The 19,825-nt window shown below is 45.1% G+C and overlaps 1 protein-coding gene across 1 annotated transcript in view; it reads right to left on the bottom strand.

Annotated features, from left to right (window-relative positions):
* The window catches only part of AGBL1 (AGBL carboxypeptidase 1), a 278,022-nt gene extending 258,669 nt beyond the window's left edge, over nucleotides 1-19,353 (bottom strand). Inside the window, exons 1-5 of the mRNA XM_050903524.1 lie at nucleotides 19,339-19,353; nucleotides 18,742-18,805; nucleotides 17,282-17,428; nucleotides 12,605-12,736; nucleotides 10,096-10,189 (exon numbers count right to left, since the gene is read on the bottom strand). Coding sequence (XP_050759481.1) covers nucleotides 10,096-10,189; nucleotides 12,605-12,736; nucleotides 17,282-17,428; nucleotides 18,742-18,805; nucleotides 19,339-19,353 — 452 coding nt within the window. The remainder of the gene's footprint in view (nucleotides 1-10,095; nucleotides 10,190-12,604; nucleotides 12,737-17,281; nucleotides 17,429-18,741; nucleotides 18,806-19,338) is intronic.
* Nucleotides 19,354-19,825: the final 472 nt, after the last annotated feature.

A 19,825-nucleotide genomic window follows, 5' to 3' on the forward strand; every position in this document is an offset into this window, starting at 1 on the left:
CTGTTAGATCACCTATGTTGCCTTCCATATAGCACTTCCATATAGCTGGTGACTGAGATTCAACATGCAGGATGCATTAAGACTTTGGGAGGATGAGCAGGAAGACTGTACTACCGGGGCAGCCAGAGCACAGCCTCAGGTTTTGTCCCCACATCTACAGGCAAGGAGATTTGAGAGCAGGCAGTATGCACTAGCCTTGAGTGCAACACACATCACTACATCATGGAGCTTGCAAGACTAGTTGAAAGCCAGCATCTGGCTGTTGTGGCTGATCCGGCCAACTGCAGACTAATGATTTTTTTCAGTTACACATGTATAATTCCTTATGAAGCAATAATCTGGTCACATTTTAGTGCTCATGCCTGTTCTTCACAACATTTAGCTAGAGGGTTTAGAAGGAAGAAAAAGGCAGTAACAAGCCAAAATGCAGCAAATACTGGGTCAAATTCCTCTGACATTTGCTGTTTGAAAGCTGCAGTGTCACACTGACATAACTGCAGGGGCTTTTTGAAGCAGCAATTTGCAAAAGCCTAAGTAATAAAAGTTAGTATATTTTTTTTCCCTCTCTCCTTTCATTGGAAAGCTTCCATCTGATATAATCAAGCCAAACTCTGGGATTTGAAAACAGACCATATCAAAGCCAAGGCTGGTAGAACTTGAACTGTAAATATAAGAATGAAGCGATGCAGATAAATAATTAAAAAGGACAGTAAAAATTATGAGCATTACCAGGATGTTTCTTCCACATGCCCTTGTTTTTTCTACACAGAGAAATCTGGAAGGTGGTGAAAGCTGGAATAATCACAAATATGTAAGTGTGATTCAAAACAACAATGAAAACCAAGAAGGAAATGAAGCTTTTGAGTAGACAGTGAGAGCTGTTGTGCCATTGCAATGTATGTCCTATGGTCCACACAAAGCCCAAACTATGTCCATTTAACACAGGAGAGGAAAGAAACACATGGAGTAGATGTGCCAAATATATGGGGGCATTTTCTCTTTTCTGTTCTGCAATAGTATGGCTGTCGCTGCAGCCTGACAGTAAAAGCTCGGTCTCAGAGCCATGACCTTTCCAAGGTTTACACTTCATGGGGAGTTTCCATTCCCAACCCCAGAGCTGCAGCCGTATTAGGAGTCAGCAGCCCTGTTCTTCGTCACCAGCCACTTCCTCAAGTTTTCAGGTTCTCCCCTCCAAGTTCTAAGCCCTGTCTCTGAACACATCCCAGAGCAGCTCAACTCTGGGTTTATTTACAGATTTTCCTGGCATTGCTGCCATTCCAAGTGTTACCCTGCAGATAAAGAGACCAAGAAGAGCCCTGCCAGTGTTAGCAAGCCAGAGACCTGTGCTGCATCTGTAGCACTGCTGGTACAAAACCTTCGCCCCCTAACAAAACTCATCTCACCTGCGCTTGGTAAATACCAGAATATTTACAATTTCTTTTATTCTCTATAATCAGTGTTCGATAACTACCCAAAAGAGCCTGAAAGAGACTGTGAAGGCTTTGGAGCTCGCTCGCTCTCTCCTGCCCACTGGAAATGAGTCGGTTGTGTTGCCTCTGTATTGCTAAAACCAGCTACCCCCCTGCTGCTACAGCTGGTGCAGCTCCAACAGTGCTATCAGGACAGGGAATCCTAGCACAGAAAGGCTGTTGCTAAGGGCTCTGACACTGTGTCATATAACTCTGCTCAGGGCAGGTCTAATCACTGTTGTGCTTTAAAACCACTGATAGTTCTAGAGACTGGCTTACACTTCACATGCCAGCATTGCCAGCACTGGTGGGGCTGGAAAAAAGCCACAGCAACCCCAGGAAATTCTTAGGGCTTTTTTCCTTGTGGCAACAGCACCTGCTCGGGGCCAGCATTGTGCAAAATTGTTGCTGTAGAAGCTCAGCACTGAGACTTCATTTCATTGTTGTTTCCATCAAATTTCCCTTGTCTACCTTTGGACTGAGAGCTTTTGCAGGGAGGATTTCACAGCTGCTTTCTATCCCCTTCATAAGGGTAACAGGCTTCTGGGTGGGAGGAGAAATGGCAATAAATCAAGGGAAAGCAAAGGAGAGGAGATTCCTGGGCTCTCATATGCACTGACACACAAGTGAGTGCCCTCAGCTTTATCTGCTCACTCTCTGGCCTCTATCAGAGATTCATGTCATTACCCGACTCAATGATTTCCGAGGGGGGATTCTTTCTTTGTCTTCTTGACACATGAAAATGGATGCAGGCAAACAGGCAGGGTGGGCACCTGTTCATCACCTCTACAAGCAAATTGAGATAGGCTTTGCTTAGAAATCTAACAGTTGTTAGCAGAATGAGGTAAATTAAAGCTAGGGCGGAGAGAATCTCCCACCCAGCGAGTACAGAGCTGCCTGCAGTATAGACATACCCAAAGCCATCATGTGAGGCCAGCCATGAATTGCATGTGCCATAGCCACTGGGTGTGAAAAGTCAAGAACTTGAGGACAGCAGCAACTTGTCCTCATACCATCTTTCCAAATATAACCCGCTAGCTCACCAAAGGGGAAGAAATAATGGACAAGCAAAGAAAGACCTTCAGTTGAAAGCATTGCTTCTTTTTCAAACTGTTACTTCTACCTGAAATAGATGTAAAACATAAGCCAGACCTAAAAGAAAAAAAGCAAACATCTTTCAGAATAACAGTCTCACTAAGTGGGTCCATTTATAAACCAGTTCCTCCCTTCCCATGACATATCAAGTTAAGCTTAGAAGTGGATTTCTCTTCATATAGCCTTCATTTGCCAATTTTTTATGCAGCAGAGGTAGATGTATCCGTGCTTAATCTTGCCATACCAGAGGCTACCAAGAGATGGCACCAGGGTTTCTGTATGCAACACGTTTGTCCAGCCATCTGGAACAACCTTGGTATTTGGTATTCCTCTCTGCCTCATCAGTTCTTCATCTATTTTCAAATCTCATCTGAAAGCATCTCTTTCTCCCTTGCCTCTACCTCTTAATTTTTCAATTTCTCTCATCTGCTGCTATTAACGGTACAATGCCAGTAAAGTATAATTCTGCAATGCAACTCTATTTACTCTGCGAAGCAGCACTGAGATACCATCAGTCTGAAATGAAATTGTATAACTTATTATTAATATTAGAACAGGTCATTCTTTGATAGAAACCACACAGACTTTAAAAAGAACAGAGGAGAAGGAACTGCATAAAGTTAGGACACCTTTGGCTCCAAGATCATCTCTTCTATTACAGTGGCTCATTGAATTAAATTCGAACGCATGGGTTTATTTACTTATCACAGTGATGTACCCATCTCTGCTCCATATTATCTGAGATATTAGTCAAGTTGAAGACACACTTGATATAAACAAGAATTTTAAAGACAACCCTTTTTCCCTTGTTGCTGGCATCATCTCATTCAGAACAGTATTTACCAGTTTTATTTAGCAGGAATTCTAGGCTAAATCCCATGTAGATCAAGGCCAGATGGGAAGCATGTCATTTGGTTGTGACATAGCTCAAAAGAAATATTTCAGCCCCTCCTGTGAATTTTGTACAGGGATCAAATGAACCAAACAGCAATCTGAGAATAAGCAGGCACTAAGCATTGATTAATTCTGACCACATTCCAATAGAATCGTGTGTTACTTTCCAATTAAATATCCAAACTGCTCAACACGATTAATGGCAAGACACAGACTAACAAGAGGAATTACGGATGATTTGCTTTTTATCTCCTATCAGGAACTGTTGCCAAATAAACAAAGGCATAAAGCTGTACGTGGAGCATTCCTCAAAAAGAACCATAGCACAGCTACCATATCAGGTTGCAGAGGAACTAATCACCATGTTGGTGCATTGAGTTTCTTCTCATTCTCAAAATATTGGCTGGCAATGGCCATGCAACGTGTTCTTCTGTTCAAGAAGAGAGCAGCTAAGAGTTTAGGACAATTCAGGAGATGGAATTGCAGTAAATGTAAATGGTGGTCTACCAGCAAGAAGTTATCTAGGATTAAGGCTGAGGAAACTAACCGCCTGCACTGGGTCTAGGATGCATTTGCAATTGGATCTTTTCCATGTGTGTCTCCATCATTCTTACCAGAAGAGATAATTCTAGTGTTCAGGTCATCCCTGCTACACATCTCCTCTCTTTTTGTCTAAAGCAGACATAGCCCACTGCCATTCTGATTTCTTCTGTTGTTAAGGTCACAGGAGATCACTTTTACAAGCATTTGTTGATGTGGCAGCTTGCTCATTTTTCAACACTATGGGCTCAACATTTACATTTTATCTTGCATCAAAAGCACCAGTTCCAAGATGAGAAAACAATCTCAGTTGTGTGCAAATGAAATAGGATTTATAGAAAAGCAGAGTTTTTAATATATATATTCAAAGCTATATATAGCCTCTTAACTTATATCTTCAGCATTTCCAGGGCCTTCGTATTCTCCTTGGTCAATCTGACACAGTGTCTGATTAAATACAGACCTGTCACATTTGGGCTTTTAGCTTTAGATGTACTCTCTTGATCACCTTGACATTCCTCTCTTCACTTGCACGAGCTCTGCTTTCAGAACTCCAGCAAAAATCTTCCTCTCAGCTCACATTGTGACAGAAGTACGTGATACAGGAATCACTTCCTGACCATACCAACAGTATCATCATTATTCTTGCATGTTTCAGATTCATGAGTCACTCCCCACTTTAAACCACCCCTGAGCACACATCACCAAAGAAGAGACACATGGTGTTCTCATTTGCTCTTGGGTTTTGAGTCCTGACACTGCTTGGAGAGGATTGCATTTTCCAAATCTCTCTCAGCAACCACCTACCTGACCCAACCTTAAATGCCCATCACACTACTTCCAAGTTACCCACTGCAGACTCATCCTCCACTCAGCAGAGAGAAATAAACACTTCCAAGCCACCTCAAGTTTCTAGATGCAAACACTTGCTAGAGGTGAAGAGAACTTCCTTCTTTTTTCCTTTAGTATGTGAGGAGTCCAGATATCCACCTCAGCTGGAATAGAGTTACATGAGAGGATTTCCTCCCTTTAATGGAAAGGGAGATTATTGGTAAGTGTTTGAGGAACTGGGACCATCCAATAAGCACCAAACATAAGAAGAATTGTGATCAAATGTCAGAAGTGGGCAATGCTGGACATGAGTAAATGCAGTTAATTTCTGCATATCACATTTTTTAGTGAATTAATTTGGCACCATTCCCAGACCTTTTTTTATTCACTTTCCACTTTTAATTAAGTAGTCCAACTTTACTGTAACAGCCCAGTGCAGAAAGCCAAGTTTTGTGAATATTCACAGAGCGTTTTTAATTCTGACGAATACTCATTCTTGTTGCAATCTCTCATATGAGGTTTATGTGAACACTTACCATTAGCCAGCTCTACTCAGTGTGGTAAATAGATGTACTCACAAAGAGATTTGAGAAACAAAGACATTTTAAAAGACTCTCTAAATTGCTTTTAATAAAACTGCAGAAATAAGACTGCCCACCAACCTTTTAACAACAGAAAAAGATAACGTAATGGAGGGAACGACTCAGACACGAGTCACACCTTCATTTGCCTTTTTCTAAAAAACAGGTCTTCCTCATATGAAACAATCATAAATTCTGGGTTTTTTATTTTCACTCACTGTGATAATCTACCTTCAACTTGAGGAGTCCTAGAAGAGGCCTGTACAACATGTGGCCACAGACAACATACAGCCTCCAAAGCCATTAGCCTGACATGCCAGCAGCCTGAGGAGGACATCTGATGCTTGGCCACCTGGAGACTGAGTCATGCAGAAGAGACCCAGCTCATGGTTCGTCAGAGAGCAAACAACTGCCACTGTCACATTCCACATCCACTGCCCACAACACATCCAAATATCTCTCAGAACAAGTAAGTTGGGAAAACGAGCAAGGGTGTTGAAAGGGACACTGGAAAGTAGAAGGGTAGAAGATATGGAACATATGGGGAATAAGCAAGGTGGAAGGTAAAAGGAGCAGGGACCATTGCACTGTGTGGGGCATCAGGGATGTTGCATTAGAGAAGGTGTTGATGGAGTGAAGATCTGAGCATCCCACACACACTCGTATCAGATATCCCAGCTACTGACATAAACAGAACATCATCTGGCTTTAAACTGCCCCTACAAAAAGAATCACAAAACTTTCTCTGCAGCACAGCATCATTAGAGATAGGCAAGACAGTCTAGAGTCTCCATCTCACTTGGATTTCACAGTGCTTAAGAGTTCTCTAAACCTCAGAGTTTCACATTTTTTCATGTGGCTTTTACTTCAGATATGGGTAGTCCTGGAGAGATCCACACAGTTATGGCACCAGCAACCTGAAGACCTCAAATGCCTAACTAAGACCAATAAAGTCCATGAGTCACAGTCTCAGGGGAATCAGAGCTACTTGGCATGCACCCAGAGAAGGTCAATTGGAGCATGGGAGACTATTTCTAAATAACCCAGAGCTTTGCCATTGGGAAAAATAAATAGAACTATGTATCTTGTTTCCACATCTTAGCTGTCTAAATAAATAGCTCTCATAGTGCACTCTCCAGGGCAGATTCTTAAAGTGACCTTGGTCCTGCTGCTGCCCAGGACAGGAGAACGCAAGTGTATCCACAAGAGAAGTGGTGCATTTTCGATGCTGCATTCCTGGCAGCTGATCAAAGAACAAGGGTAATCTCAGCCCCCACAATTGCCGGCTGTTCCTTCTCAGCAGCAAGGCAAGTCACGGTGGCACATAGTTATGAAAAGGAGAGAAAGTATCAAGAGCAAATACAGAGGGAGGATCAGAGGCTTGCTGGGAGGACATTGGAGTTTTCCTCTATAGGCAGGTTACAGACCAGTGTTCTCTTCAATTTCCATACTGATAGTCAAAAAGAAGCAGATGTTTTTGTGACCAACTAACTACACCAAAATAACCCACTCAAGATTTCAGCACAGCCACAGCAACTTTGGGAAGAGCTACACTACTGTTAGATGACCAGGAGCACATGCTGAACTGGACAAAGCACATGACCCCTTTTTATTCTTTCTCCCCATCTCAGAAAACCCATCCATAAGCTTCCTTCCTCAGTCACTCTACAAATTTTTAACTAGAGCAGCTCAAAAAATAGAAGGAAATTTTCACATGTACCCACCTCCATTTTCTGATGAACTGTAAAAGATGCCTGAGATTTTCAGACCATAGCTATCCCAGGCATTCACTAATGCTGGGAAAGAGGATCTCTAACCCACCCTACAGTCTGGACTTCTGGTCTCAGGACCGAAATTCTTGTCGACAACATCTCTTGAAGTCACTTTCCCCAGCGAGAGCAGTGTTTCCAAGTGGACTGCAAGCAAGCACAGTCCCTAATGAATAATAAGAAACTAGTGCCTTTAAATAGGTTGCAAACATTTTTTAAAACAAAACAGGTTTGTGTGCTTCTTCTGATGTGAAACAGACTGTCTCCACTGAGCCATTGACCTTCTCAGCTGCTCCTAGTTATTAAATGAAACAAGCAGCTTTGAGCCCTAGGCAGGCCAGCTGAATGGCTACCAGGCTTCAGCTGATTTGTGGTTCTTGCTCGTTAAACCAAGTGTAGGTGGGAGCCAAATCACCTTTTTCTGTGAGCTAGGTCCCAGAAAAGATTTTATCCTCCATTTGCACACTCATACAAATATGTTTTAAGAAGAATACAAATATTTTAGGGAAAAAAAGGAAATTAGGAAACTGAACTAGCAATGAGGAAGCTCAGGTAGGCGACAATTAATGTATAAGATACCTTTTTTCAAAGGGAAAATAAATCCAAGCTTTTCAGCAATAAATAAAATGGCTTATTAACAATAAAACTGGAGTTTTATTGAGGGACATTTTGAGTTTCCATTTTCTGATGTGTGTGTCCCAAATGGAAAAAAAGGTCCACAGAAGAGTTCAAAACAATTCTTGTACATCAGATAAAAGGAAGAAAAACACAAGTATTGCACATTGACAATCTGGAAGAACTGAAATCAAAAGCAGTGTGTTTCTCTGAAGGCTATTTCTTTCCCTTTCTGCTTAGAAGTGAGTATTCTAGACCACTTTACAGCCTACATTACAACAACCTTCAGCAGCACTAGCTGCATCTCCAAATGAATCTGAGCAAAAAGCCAGGCTAGAAATGTGTGACAGATAACATGTTTTCCACTTCTCTCAGAGGAAACAGCGAACAGAAAAAGCAGCTCTGCACAAAATTCATTTAAAAAGCCTTTATGCAGCCAGTCCCATTTCTTAACGGAGAACCGATACAGGCCCAAGTCCCATTACACACAGATCCTGACCTATGAGGCTATCACAGAAGTAGAATTAACACTAGTCTAATCACAGCAAACACTTCCATAGGAAGGAAACTAGGGAATTGAGTGGAATTTGCTTACTTAGTTAAGCACAAGCATGGACCCATCAATCACTTTTGGTTGCCTCAGAAGTCAAGCCCAGCTTTGGGTCTAACTCATCCTGGGCACCCCTGTCATACATAAAGTAGTTCTCCAGGCTCCCTGAATCTTAAAGATTAAAGTTATAATATGAGGCCTGAGAGGAATCTTGGAGGGTGCTCAGATATCCTAGGAATAATATCCTAGCGGTAATATTCTTTGAGTTGGGTAATATCCAAACCTCTGTGTAGCAAACATCCTGATATCACACTTTTGGACAGACCACGCAGAGGAATCACAGGTACTCTGGCTAAGAGAGAACTGAAACTGTGAAGCAGTTCCAGGTACTTAGCACTATACTAGAAAGCCAAAAATGCAGGCAAAAGTGACTTAACGAGGCAGCTGCAGGAACTTGTGCGTCTACTGGGCCCGCTCAGTATCTTATGTAGCAAAGCAAACGGTTCAAATGGTTTTTTTATAGTCCCAGACATGTAGGCAGAAGAACTGGAAGAATGCTGCATTTAGCAAACAACCGTACCATGTGTTGACATGCAAGTTCATCACTTGTGGGTAGTGGAAATTCGTTCAAATTCCTTCCCATGCAATGTATTGTGTAACTGGTGATATTGGAAGAACTGGTATCAGTCTTTGATGGTAACAGCAGGATGGACATTATTTACTGGTGCCCTCATCCAGAGTGACTGGCCCCCACTTCAACCACAGCTAAGCAAGTAGTGGTCAAACTGTTGTGCCATGTCTGTCCATCCACTTCTCACCTACACGCGATGCTCAACCGAAAGCTACTTCCTCAGTAATCACCAGCCATGAACCGTACCTGTGTCAGGTCCACGCAGAAGCTAAAACTGACTGAATGTTGCCATGTCCTTGCTGAGATGTGCATGAACAAGTAGGGACTATGTGCTCCACAAGGCATTGTATGTCTAAGCAGGAGAACTGGCAGGTTCTGTGTTGCTTAAGCAAATGTGATTGTGTGGGCACAGCACATAGCAGTAAATTCTTCCTCCTCTTTGTAATGAGCAAGCCGCAGAAATGTGTTACGTCCTTCTGTGGAATGTTTTCCACATTACAAAGTTTGCCTTGAAAGGCATCTGAGGAAGTGGTCAGAATGGACAACTTGGGGACTCATGTTCAGCATTAAGATGGAGTTATAAAATGGGCTTGCTGTCTTCAGAAAAAAAATATTTGAAATATTTGGGATGGGCTTAAAAACAGACCCAGATTAATACTAGTAAGAACTGTCATACTTCAAAAATATCATGATGACCTGGTCACAACTGTCTGCAAAAGGAGGATGAGGCAGCACTGCCACGATTCCACTGTACCTGCCCCCGGGCCAGTGGTGGCAGGAGGTTCTTGCTAAGGGGTAGGCAGGAGCGGTTTGTCTGCTGCCAGCACATGCTTCTCAAAATCCAGTCATGACTGGGAAATGAAGGACGATACCTTGCAATCAAACTGCCATCACGGTACAGGGTACACTACAAATAAATGGCCACCAGCATGAATCATATGATGGATCACGGCATTAATGTGTCCTTCAGGGAACTATTTCTGCCTCTTAAAAAACCCTGCAGATTTAAAGTGAGTGGAAATTGTGCATCCATTTCTGATTTCTTTGCCTCTTCAAGTGGAACCAAAATTTTATTTCTTGCTGTCCTGGAAAGATGAGTTCCCTCGGGGCTACTGCCTACCTGACTGTCCTGATGTGTCTTTTGCTGTAGGGGGTCATGACTTTGAAAAGCAGCTCCATGGCTCCATTGATGCCAAGTGTAGTTCCTGTGGTAACTAAGCCAATAAAAGAGAAAAGGAGTCAGATCTGAAGCAGGCAGTCTGCAACATCGTGTTTAGAGGTGATGGGGGGAAGGGGGTAGCTGCCACTGGGGCTATGAGCAGATTTCCCTGGGCTCCCAACTGGACTTCACAGGTCATTTTACAAACACAGAAACTGAAGCACAAAGCCGTCTGTGGACAGAATCTAAGCCAAAATCAGGTGCAAAAGCAGTCCTGCAGTTCTCCCCTGAGTTCCCCAAAGCCCCTTTTCCTGTCGATATTGTACTCTCTAGAGAACAAATCATAGTTCAATAAGGTCATCTCCCAGGGCTCAAATTCATCCCATGTTTCCCACAGGAAATCCCATGAGGACAGTTTATTTCATAGGGGCATGGAGGGTAGAGTTTTATTTCTCTGCTATTATTCAGCAGTATGGAAGTGGTTTTGGGGGGCAGGAGTGCTTCTGAATGCAGCTTAATTTCAGCTAGGCCAATTTTACCTTTAATCCTTCACTTGCTAACACACTAGGAACTTTTATAGATAGATTTTGCAATCGATTCCAAAAATGCCTAATGCATAAACTAGGTGTTTAGCCAGACCTCCCCACTATGAGACAGGATGCATAAAGAAGGGACAAATACAGCCCTGAAATATTAAATGCAAGCGAACAGGGTGAAAGGATCAGCAATCAACAGCAGCCAGAGGGAGACCTGGCTGCCTGCCCACTGCTGGGTTTTGGCTGTTTTGTAAATATCTCCCAGTGGTCATCAGAGAGCTGCCAGAGGGCCCATCATCTCCTGCAGTCCTACCGGGTCCCCGCCAAGTTGTCCTGTGATGGAAAGCTTTGCAAGGCTTGCCAGCTACTTTCACACTAGCTGATAATTCATTAGAGACAAGGCGGTGGGCAAGGCTGCTTGAACTCATCCTGCCCCAGAGTGGGACGTGGGCTGCCGCACACAACTGGTGGCAGAGATGGTGAAGGGAGCAACCCAGAGCAAAGAACTGGTGCACGAGATTGTGACAAGGACTCATCTTTTCTACTTTCATACCTAAGTACTCTCAGAGTTTTATATGCTTCTGGATCCTCTTTAGTTCCACTCCACAAAAATAATTTTTAAGGTTGGGAGCATGTAATCTCCTAGTTTGGTACCACATCCACACAGACCTTCACCTAACCTCCCCTGCAGCTTCCCAGCTGGGCCACAGAGCCCACAAAGTCAAAGTTACTCGTACAAGGGGGAAGCACATCTGGAGAGTGCTGGAGATGCCTGGAGAGTAACAGAGATGCCCCAGCAAAGGAGCGGAGCCGGGGTTCTGGGGTCTGACATTAACAGAAAGAAGGCCAGGCTGCAGTGTGCATCCTAAAACCTCTGCAAAAACTGCAGCTGAATTGGGATGCAGGTGCACTGAAGCAGGGAGCAGGGAAGTGTGTAGATCGTCATTTTGGGTGGGAGACAGCACAGGGTCACTACGCAGCTGTGAAACCAAAATAAAGGGACGTTTCAGCTTCTGGCCTTGGCTGCATTTTCAGTCACACTCGGCCTTTCAAATACTGCTTATCACAGGGAGAGAGGTTGAATGTTGAGGCTTGGCTGCTTGCCTGAGAAAGCCCATTGCATGAAGCTAGCTCCTGTACAGAGAGAAGGGACCTGCAGGGCTGGGCGCCAGGAGTGCTAAATCTTAGGATGCATATAGCAGACTGCAGACAGGATGGCCGTCAAGAATTATCTGCTGGGTGAGTGATGTGGGGAAGGAGAGGAAAGGGTTAGAGTGAGCAAAGGGAAATTTGTGCTGACAAACTCAGTGCTCTATAGCAGGGAAAGCCTGTATGAATCTGTAATGATCCTGGGAGACAATACTGGAAATCCCATGGCTTGAATCATTTAATATGAGGGCACTGCCAAGCAAGAAAAGCTGGGAGAGTGCATGTGGGGGGATACTAGACAGAAGACCAGGATCTAATATGTACTTCCTGAGGGACCTTAAATGAGTAATTGATTTCTCTCTCCCTCTGTTTCTCCACCCATATTTTCCTTCCTCGTGGAGCTGCTCTGAGGATCAATACAGTCAACAATAGTGAGACATTTGGCTATTAAGGTAATGGGAACTGCATAGAGACTTAAGGTACCTAAGTCTCAGAGCAAAGAAGTTGACTGTCTATATTCTAGAATAGGAGATCATTGCCATGAATATTTTTCACTGCAGCACTTTTATTTCCGTAGTCCACGGATGAAATACAGTGTAAAAGCTGTATAGGCTCCTTGGGGAGCACCTCCTTCTACGGTCGTTCTGGCTTTTGTGCCTGATTCTGTATATTAACGGTGCATGCAGGCTCCTTAATCAGGAATGATATTTCTTTGCACTGAAATGACTGAAAAAGAAATCTGGTGGTTGTCACACAGAGGAAAAGAGGAAAATCCAGGCACTCACCATTAGAAGCACAAACTCGCAGGACCCAGAGGCAGTGGGTGAGGTACAGGTGGTGGCCCAGGTTTCTTCTTGCCAAGCTCAGTATTATATCAGTTGCTTCTGCCTTCTGCGCTTTCAGCCCAAACTTCCTATCTGTGAAAAGCAAATAAGAACCAAGCTATTACAAAGACCAGGTCTCGGCAGCAGTGCTGATGATAAACATATTTGCACCAGATCTTATAACTCAAGATCTCATAACAAAGGCATTCAAATGTATCAATGAGTTAGATCAGCATTATTCTCACTGAAAACAGGAAAACATGGGATTTACCTAGAGTCACCATATACAAATCATAGAATTGTAGAATGGTTTGGGTTGGAAGGGACCTTTAAAAGTCTTCTAGTCCAACCCCCCTGCAGTAAGCAGGGACATCTTCCACTAGATCAGGTTGATCAGAGCCCCATCCAACCTGGCCTTGAATGTTTCCAAGGATGGGGCATCTACAACCTCTCTGGGCCACCTGTTCCAGTGCCTCACCACCCTCATCATAAAAAATTTCTTCCTTATATCTAGTCTGAATCTACCCTCTTTTAGTTTAAAACCATTACTCCTTGTCCTATCGCAACAGGCCCTACTAAAAAGTCTGTCCCCACCTTTCCTATAAGCCCCTTTTAAGTACTGAAAGGTCGCAATAAGGTCTCCCCGGAGCCTTCTCTTTTCCAGGCTAAACAACTCCAACCCCCTCAGCCATTCCTCATAAGAGAGGTGTTCCATCCCTCTGATCATTTTTGTGGCCTTCCTCTGGACACACGCCAACAGGTCCATGTCTTTCCTGTACTGAGGACCCCAGAGCTGGATGCAGTACTCCAGGTGGGGTCTCACCAGAGCAGAGTAGAGGGGCAGAATCACCTCCCTCCAACTGCTGATCACACTTCTTTTTATGCAGCCCAGGGTGTGGTTGGCTTTCTGGGCTGCAAGCACACATTGCTGGCTCATGTCCAGCTTTTCATCCACCAGTACCCCCAAGTCCTTCTTGGCAGGGCTGCTCTCAATCCATTCATCCCCCAGCCTGTATTGATACCAGGACTTGCCCTGACCTAGGTGCAGGACATTGCACAACCTCATGAGGTTCACATGGGCCCACTTCTTGAGCTTGTCCAGGTCCCTCTGAATGGCATCCCATCCCTCAGGCATGTCAACTGCACCATTCAGCTTGGTGTCATCTGCAGATTTGCTGAGGGTGCACTCGATCCCACTGTCTATGACACTGATGAAGATATTAAACAGTACTGGTCCCAATATGAACCCCTGAGGGACACCACTCGTCACTGATCTCCATCCGGACATTGAGCTGTTGACCACTACTCTCTGGATGCGACCATCCGGCCAATTCCTTATCCACTGAATAGTCCATCCATCAAATCCATATCTCTCCAATTTAGAGAGAAGGATGTTGTGGGGGACCGTGTCAAACGCCTTACAGAAGTCCAGATAGATGACATCCATAGTTCTTCCCTTGTCCACTGATCATAGAAGGCCACTAGGTTGGTCAGGCAAGACTTGCCCTTGGTGAAGCCATGCTGGCTGTCTCGAATCACCTCCCTGTTCTCCATGTGCCTTAACATAGCTTCTAGGAGGATCTGTTCCATGATGTTCCCAGGCACAGAGGTGAGGCTGACAGGTCAGTAGTTCCCAGGGTCCTCCTTTCTACCCTTTTTAACAATGGGTGCAATGTTTCCCTTTTTCCAGTCTCCAGAGACTTTACCTGACTGCCATGACTTTTCAAATATCATGGAGAGTGGCTTGGCAACCACATCAGCCAATTCCCTCAGGATTCTGGGATGCATCTCATCAGGTCCCATCGACTTACATATGTTCAGGTTCCTCAGGTGGTCTCGAACTTGATCTTCTCTTACACTGGGAGGGACTTTGCTCCCCCAGTCCCTGCCTTGAGGTCCATCCACTCGAGAGGTGTGGGAAGAGAGGTTGCCAGTGAAGATGGAGACAAAAAAGTTGTTGAGTACCTCAGCCTTCTCCTCATCCGTTGTTACCAGTTTGCTAGTTGTGTTCATTGGGGGATTATACTTTCTTTGACCTTCCTTTTCTGGCTGACATACCTATAGAAGCCCTTAGTTTTCTTTGCATCCCTTGCCAACTTCAGCTCCAGCTGCTCCTTGGCCTTCCTGACCCCTTCCCTACACAACCAGGCAATGTCTTTATACTCTTCCCAGGATACCTGTCCCTGCTTCCACTGCCTATGCATTTCCTTCTTGCTCTACAGTTTGACCAGCAGGTCTTGACTCAGCCACGCCAGTCTCTTGCCTTCCTTTCCTGATTTCTTATACATGGGGATCGAGAGCTCTTATGCTCTATGGAAAGCATCCTTAAAGAACTGCCAGCTCTGTTCTTCTCCCTCGTCCCCGAGGGCAGTTTCCCAGGGGGTCCTATTGACTAACTCCTTGAACAGTTTGCTTTCCTAAAATTCAGGGTCCTGACTTTACTCTTTGCCTGTCTCTTATCCCTCGAAATCCACCAGTACATGATCACTGCAGCCCAGGCTGCCTCCAGTCTTGACGTCTCTGATTAGATCACTTGCATTGGTGACCAACAGGTCCAGTAATGCATCCTCTCTGGTAGGGCTGTCTATTACTTGGCTTAAGAAGTTATCCTCAATACAGTCCAGAAGTCTACTGGATTGCCTACAGCTCACCATGCTAATTTTCCAGCAGATGTTGGGGAGGTTGAAGTCCCCCAGCAGGACGAGAGCCTGCGAGCGCGATGCCTCCTGTAGCTGGAGTAAGAAAATTTCATCAATAGGCTCCCCTTGATTGGACATCCTGTAGTAGACACCAACCACAAGGTTCCCTTTGTTGCCTTGGTCTCTAATTCTTACCCATATGCTTTCAACCTGCTCATGGCTGTTCTTTAGAGACAGCTCTTCACAATCTATTCATTTCTTGACGTAGAGGGCAACCCCTCTGCCCCTCCTTCCTCGCCTGTCCCTTTGGAACAGCTTGTAGCCATCGATAGCCACAATCCAGTCATGGGATTCATCCCACCAAGTTTCAGTAATGGCAACTAGGTTGTAGCTTTCTAGCAGCACGGTGGCTTCCAACTCCTTCTGTTTGTTGCCCATGCTGCGTGCATTGCTGTAGAGGCACTTCAGCTGGGCTGTCGGCCATGTCACCTTTTTAGAGGAACACCCCTTAATTCCTTTGAGGTATTTCACCGGTGTTTCCCTGTTGGCTCCTATTACCTCAGGAGCCCCTGGCTCCTCTCTGTAGGACTTCAAGTGTGCCTCAGTGTATCCAGCACATCTCAGAGCAACAGGCTGAGGACCCGCGCTAGCATCCCGTCCCTCTAACCTTGGCATGTCGTCCCACAGCTTGTCATGGGCTAGCCTGATATTATCCCTTCAAGTCTAGTCAATCATCAGCCCCGGTAGCTCATGAGCAAAGACCCTCTTCTCCTTTTGAGAAAGATGAACCCCATCCAACACCAGCAGGCCTGATGCTGTGTAGACCATCTCATTATCAAAAAAACCAAAATTCTGGCAGTGACACCAGCCATGGAGCCATGTATTAATAGACTGGGCCCATCTGTTTCTTCCAATATTGCTGCCCGCAACTGGAAGGATAGAGGAAAAAATTACCTGTGCCCCGGATTCCCTTACCAATTGTCCCAAGGCCCCGAAGTCTCTTTTGATTGCCCTTGGACTGTGCGTTGTGGCTTCGTCGCCACCCACATGGAAGAGCAATAATGTGTAATAGTCCGAGGGCCACACCAGGCTAGGAAGTTTCCTAGTGATGTCCTTAACCCAGGCCCCAGGGAGGCAGCAGGCTTCCCTAGGAGGAAGGTCTGTGGCATATTGGACCCTCTGTTCCCCTCAGAAGGGAGTCACCTACAACTATAACCTGTCTTTTCTTCCTTGTGGAGGTGGCCGTGATACGGGGGCGTAGGCTTTTCTGACTTTGGCAACACCTCTGGTGTAGATGGACCATCATCCACATCATCCATTGACTGACCTTCCACATCCAGAGCCTTATACCTGTTGTCCAGAGGCACCTGGGAAGGTGAGGTAGGCAAGGAGGGGGTTCTCCTGCTGCGCCAAGCGTAGACTTGCCTCCATTCACTCCTTTCCTTTAAGCTACTGCCTTCTGCCTGTTGGGTGGAGGATACAAGATCCGCTTGATCTTGGTTTTTTTCTGGTGGATGTTCCTGGTTCTGTCTCAGGGGTGGCAGAGCATGGTTCCACCAGTCTATCTGTCTCGTGAGAGCTGCCGGCTCCTGGCAAGTCTGTCCGCTGCCCTGGCGTTTCCCTGCTTCAGGAAACCCCCCTGTATGCCAAGATCTGCCACTCCGCCACAGATAGGGGTGACAAAGAGAAATCATATTTTAAGATTTTCCTTAGATCAAGGGAAAACAAAATAAAACTTCTGCTGGGGGGGCTTTCAGCCACAAGGCCAACCCAAGGCAGAACATGGATGAAACCTGTGTAAGAAGCAGCTCTATGCACATGTATGCCCTCTCTGTCTTGTTGCAGGATCTCTACCTGGCCAAACTGCAGGCAAGCAGCACATCCCAAAAATAAACTCACAGCGGTCTATCATCAGGCACATCCCAGTGCTGATTATTGCTGGGGCTGTCCGTTATTTTTGAGCCCCCCACCCAAGAAGTCCCCCACCACTCAGCAGTACCTCGTTGGCCGACCCTGGCCAGCAGGCGAAGCAGGGGCAGGAGGATGCTGTGGTCGGGTGGCTCGGTCCGGGCAGCAGCGGCGAGAGCCTGCAGCAGCGCCTCACTGCCCCCTTTGCTGATCACATAGTGAATTCTCCGGCCGGTCCCTGGGGAAAAGAGAAAAGACCCTGCTCACAGCATCCCTTCCCTGAGCTCCAGCTATCGCAAACCCTCACCCCCCATGGAGCACACAAAGCTCCCATGGCCTTCCATTGGTGTTTTATTGCTATAAACCCAAGGGCATTTGCAGAATTGACCATGGATCCCAGGTGCCCCTGGCCTGGAGACATGGCTAATGGCTGCATGGCGAAACTATGCGCTCTGCTGCCTCTTGCTCTGGCAGTTGTTATCTTTACAAACCCACGTCCTGCAGAAGTTTTTCATTGTGCATTGAAATGCAGCAGAGAGTAATAAGCAGAGACAGCAACAGGTTTCAAAGGAGCAGAAGGCTCAGTGATCTTTTCTTAGATACTGGAAATTAAACAAGCAAAGGACCAAAGCTGCAACGGGCTTCTGCCAAATGAAAAGGAATCCTAGGGAAGCTTTGGAGACAGCTTTCAAACAAATCTAGGTCTCCAAAGAAACCACACGCTAATCCTGTGAGCCATAATGTGTCAACAGACATTGATCCATGGGCAACTTTGGCAGTGACTTCAGGCTCCATGGTTGGAGGAAGCTGCACGTTCAGCTCCTGGAGGGGAGACAGTACCTCCTATCCTCCATGTAGACAATCCTTCCATCTACCTGAGGAACAGCACTGCAGGGCTTCAAAAGAGAGCCCCAGCTGGACAGGCAATGTCTGCGGTGGAGCTCCGAGGTGTGGGGAATGCAGGAGGCCCCAGCACTCGCCGATGCAGCCCCCGCAGCCTAGCAGCTCGGTTGGGTTGAGAATTGTTTAGCAAATGACATTTTTGAGATGGAGCAGGAAGGAAAAGAAACTTAATTATTTTTTCAGTTCTTTTACCTATTCACTTATTTTTTCACGTGGCTCGGGCGCATGCAGCAACATGCCTTCCCTGCAGCCCCGAAGTGGAGGTGCCTTTTGGGGAGATGCTGAACCCTCTGTGCTCTGGGAAGTCAGGCTCCTCGCCCTGTCTCACAGCCCTCTCTCCAATGGCACTGGTGAACATTACCAGCAATTGACTGCCAGGGATTATAAAATACTTTGAAACTCACGGGCATCTTTTAAACTAAAAAAAGTGGAGACTTTCTCTGGGTCTTTTTTTTTCTTTAACTTACTGAAAAAGCTCAGTTTTCCAAACACAGGAGTAAGGACTGCTGAACTATAGATACAATTCATGTTTTGTTCACCTTGCAAACACCTGGCCAAGTTTATGCAGTTATGAATTCCCTGACCTGTTTGAGGACCCCCTTTCTGCCCCTAGCCCACAGGCATTGCCCCAGAGATTTGCTTCCTTACCCAGAGAAAGCAAGTCAGTGAGGACACTGAGAATATTCAGGATGACATCCTTGTCACAGGAGCTCTGAAATGGAAACACACCAAATTTAGGGATCAATTCAGAACAGTGAACTTCATGCTACACAGGGCTGCAGCGCATCATGCGGTGCAGAGGCACTGAGATCTTTGTTTGGATACTGAGTACTTTTTGTGCCATCTGGCCAGTGAATATGTGGAACCATGCTGATAACACATTTTAAAAGCCTCTGACAGACATACTGATCATACCACACAATATTTAATACACAGAGTAGCATTTCTGCAGAATTTACATCTAAATTCTAAATTACATCTCTCTTTTTTGGTTTGGTCTGGCTACCCCAAAGTTGAGGAAATTCTGTATCACATAGAAATGTTAAACATGGGGTGGTTTTCCATGACAGCATCCCTTATTACTCGCAGTTGAAGAAGAATATTTTTAAATTATATTAATCTAATTTACAAGAAAATTCCCCTGTCTTTGCAGCTTTGCAGCTACAACCACATGGAAGCCTGGAATCTGGGGAGTAGAAAGATGCCTTAAACTTATTTTTAATCAAGACCAAGTAAGCACCACACCTTGACATCACACATTCTGCTTCAGATTCGCTTTAAATTTTGCACCAGAGGAAATAAGATATACTGTATTTATGGAGAAGGAAACACATGATGTCTACCATCCACCTGTGTGATACACTAGACCCCTTCTCTAATCCTTCTCCAACCAGATTTCACTGCTGCGACTGAAGAATTAATCACCAGTCTGTATTGCTCTATGAGGGATTTGGGTTAAGTTCTAGATCTCTTAATTTCCGTACAGATGCAATACAACACAATATGAATTTCCAATATAATAGAAAACTTGCATTTGTGTAGCCTTGATCCTGAAGAACCTCAGGATCACATAAACTATAGTGGAATCACTTTCTCTTCCATTAAATTATTACAATAGGATAATATCTTACAAATATATGGCTCCTATATTTCTGAACGTTGAAGTGCTTCAGAAACTTAACCTACTAGTATGTGTTCTGGACATATGGGATCATTTTACCAGCCAAATTGT

The sequence above is a fragment of the Gymnogyps californianus genome, chromosome 11 (assembly GCF_018139145.2).
Source record: "Gymnogyps californianus isolate 813 chromosome 11, ASM1813914v2, whole genome shotgun sequence".
Lineage (NCBI taxonomy): Eukaryota > Metazoa > Chordata > Aves > Accipitriformes > Cathartidae > Gymnogyps > Gymnogyps californianus.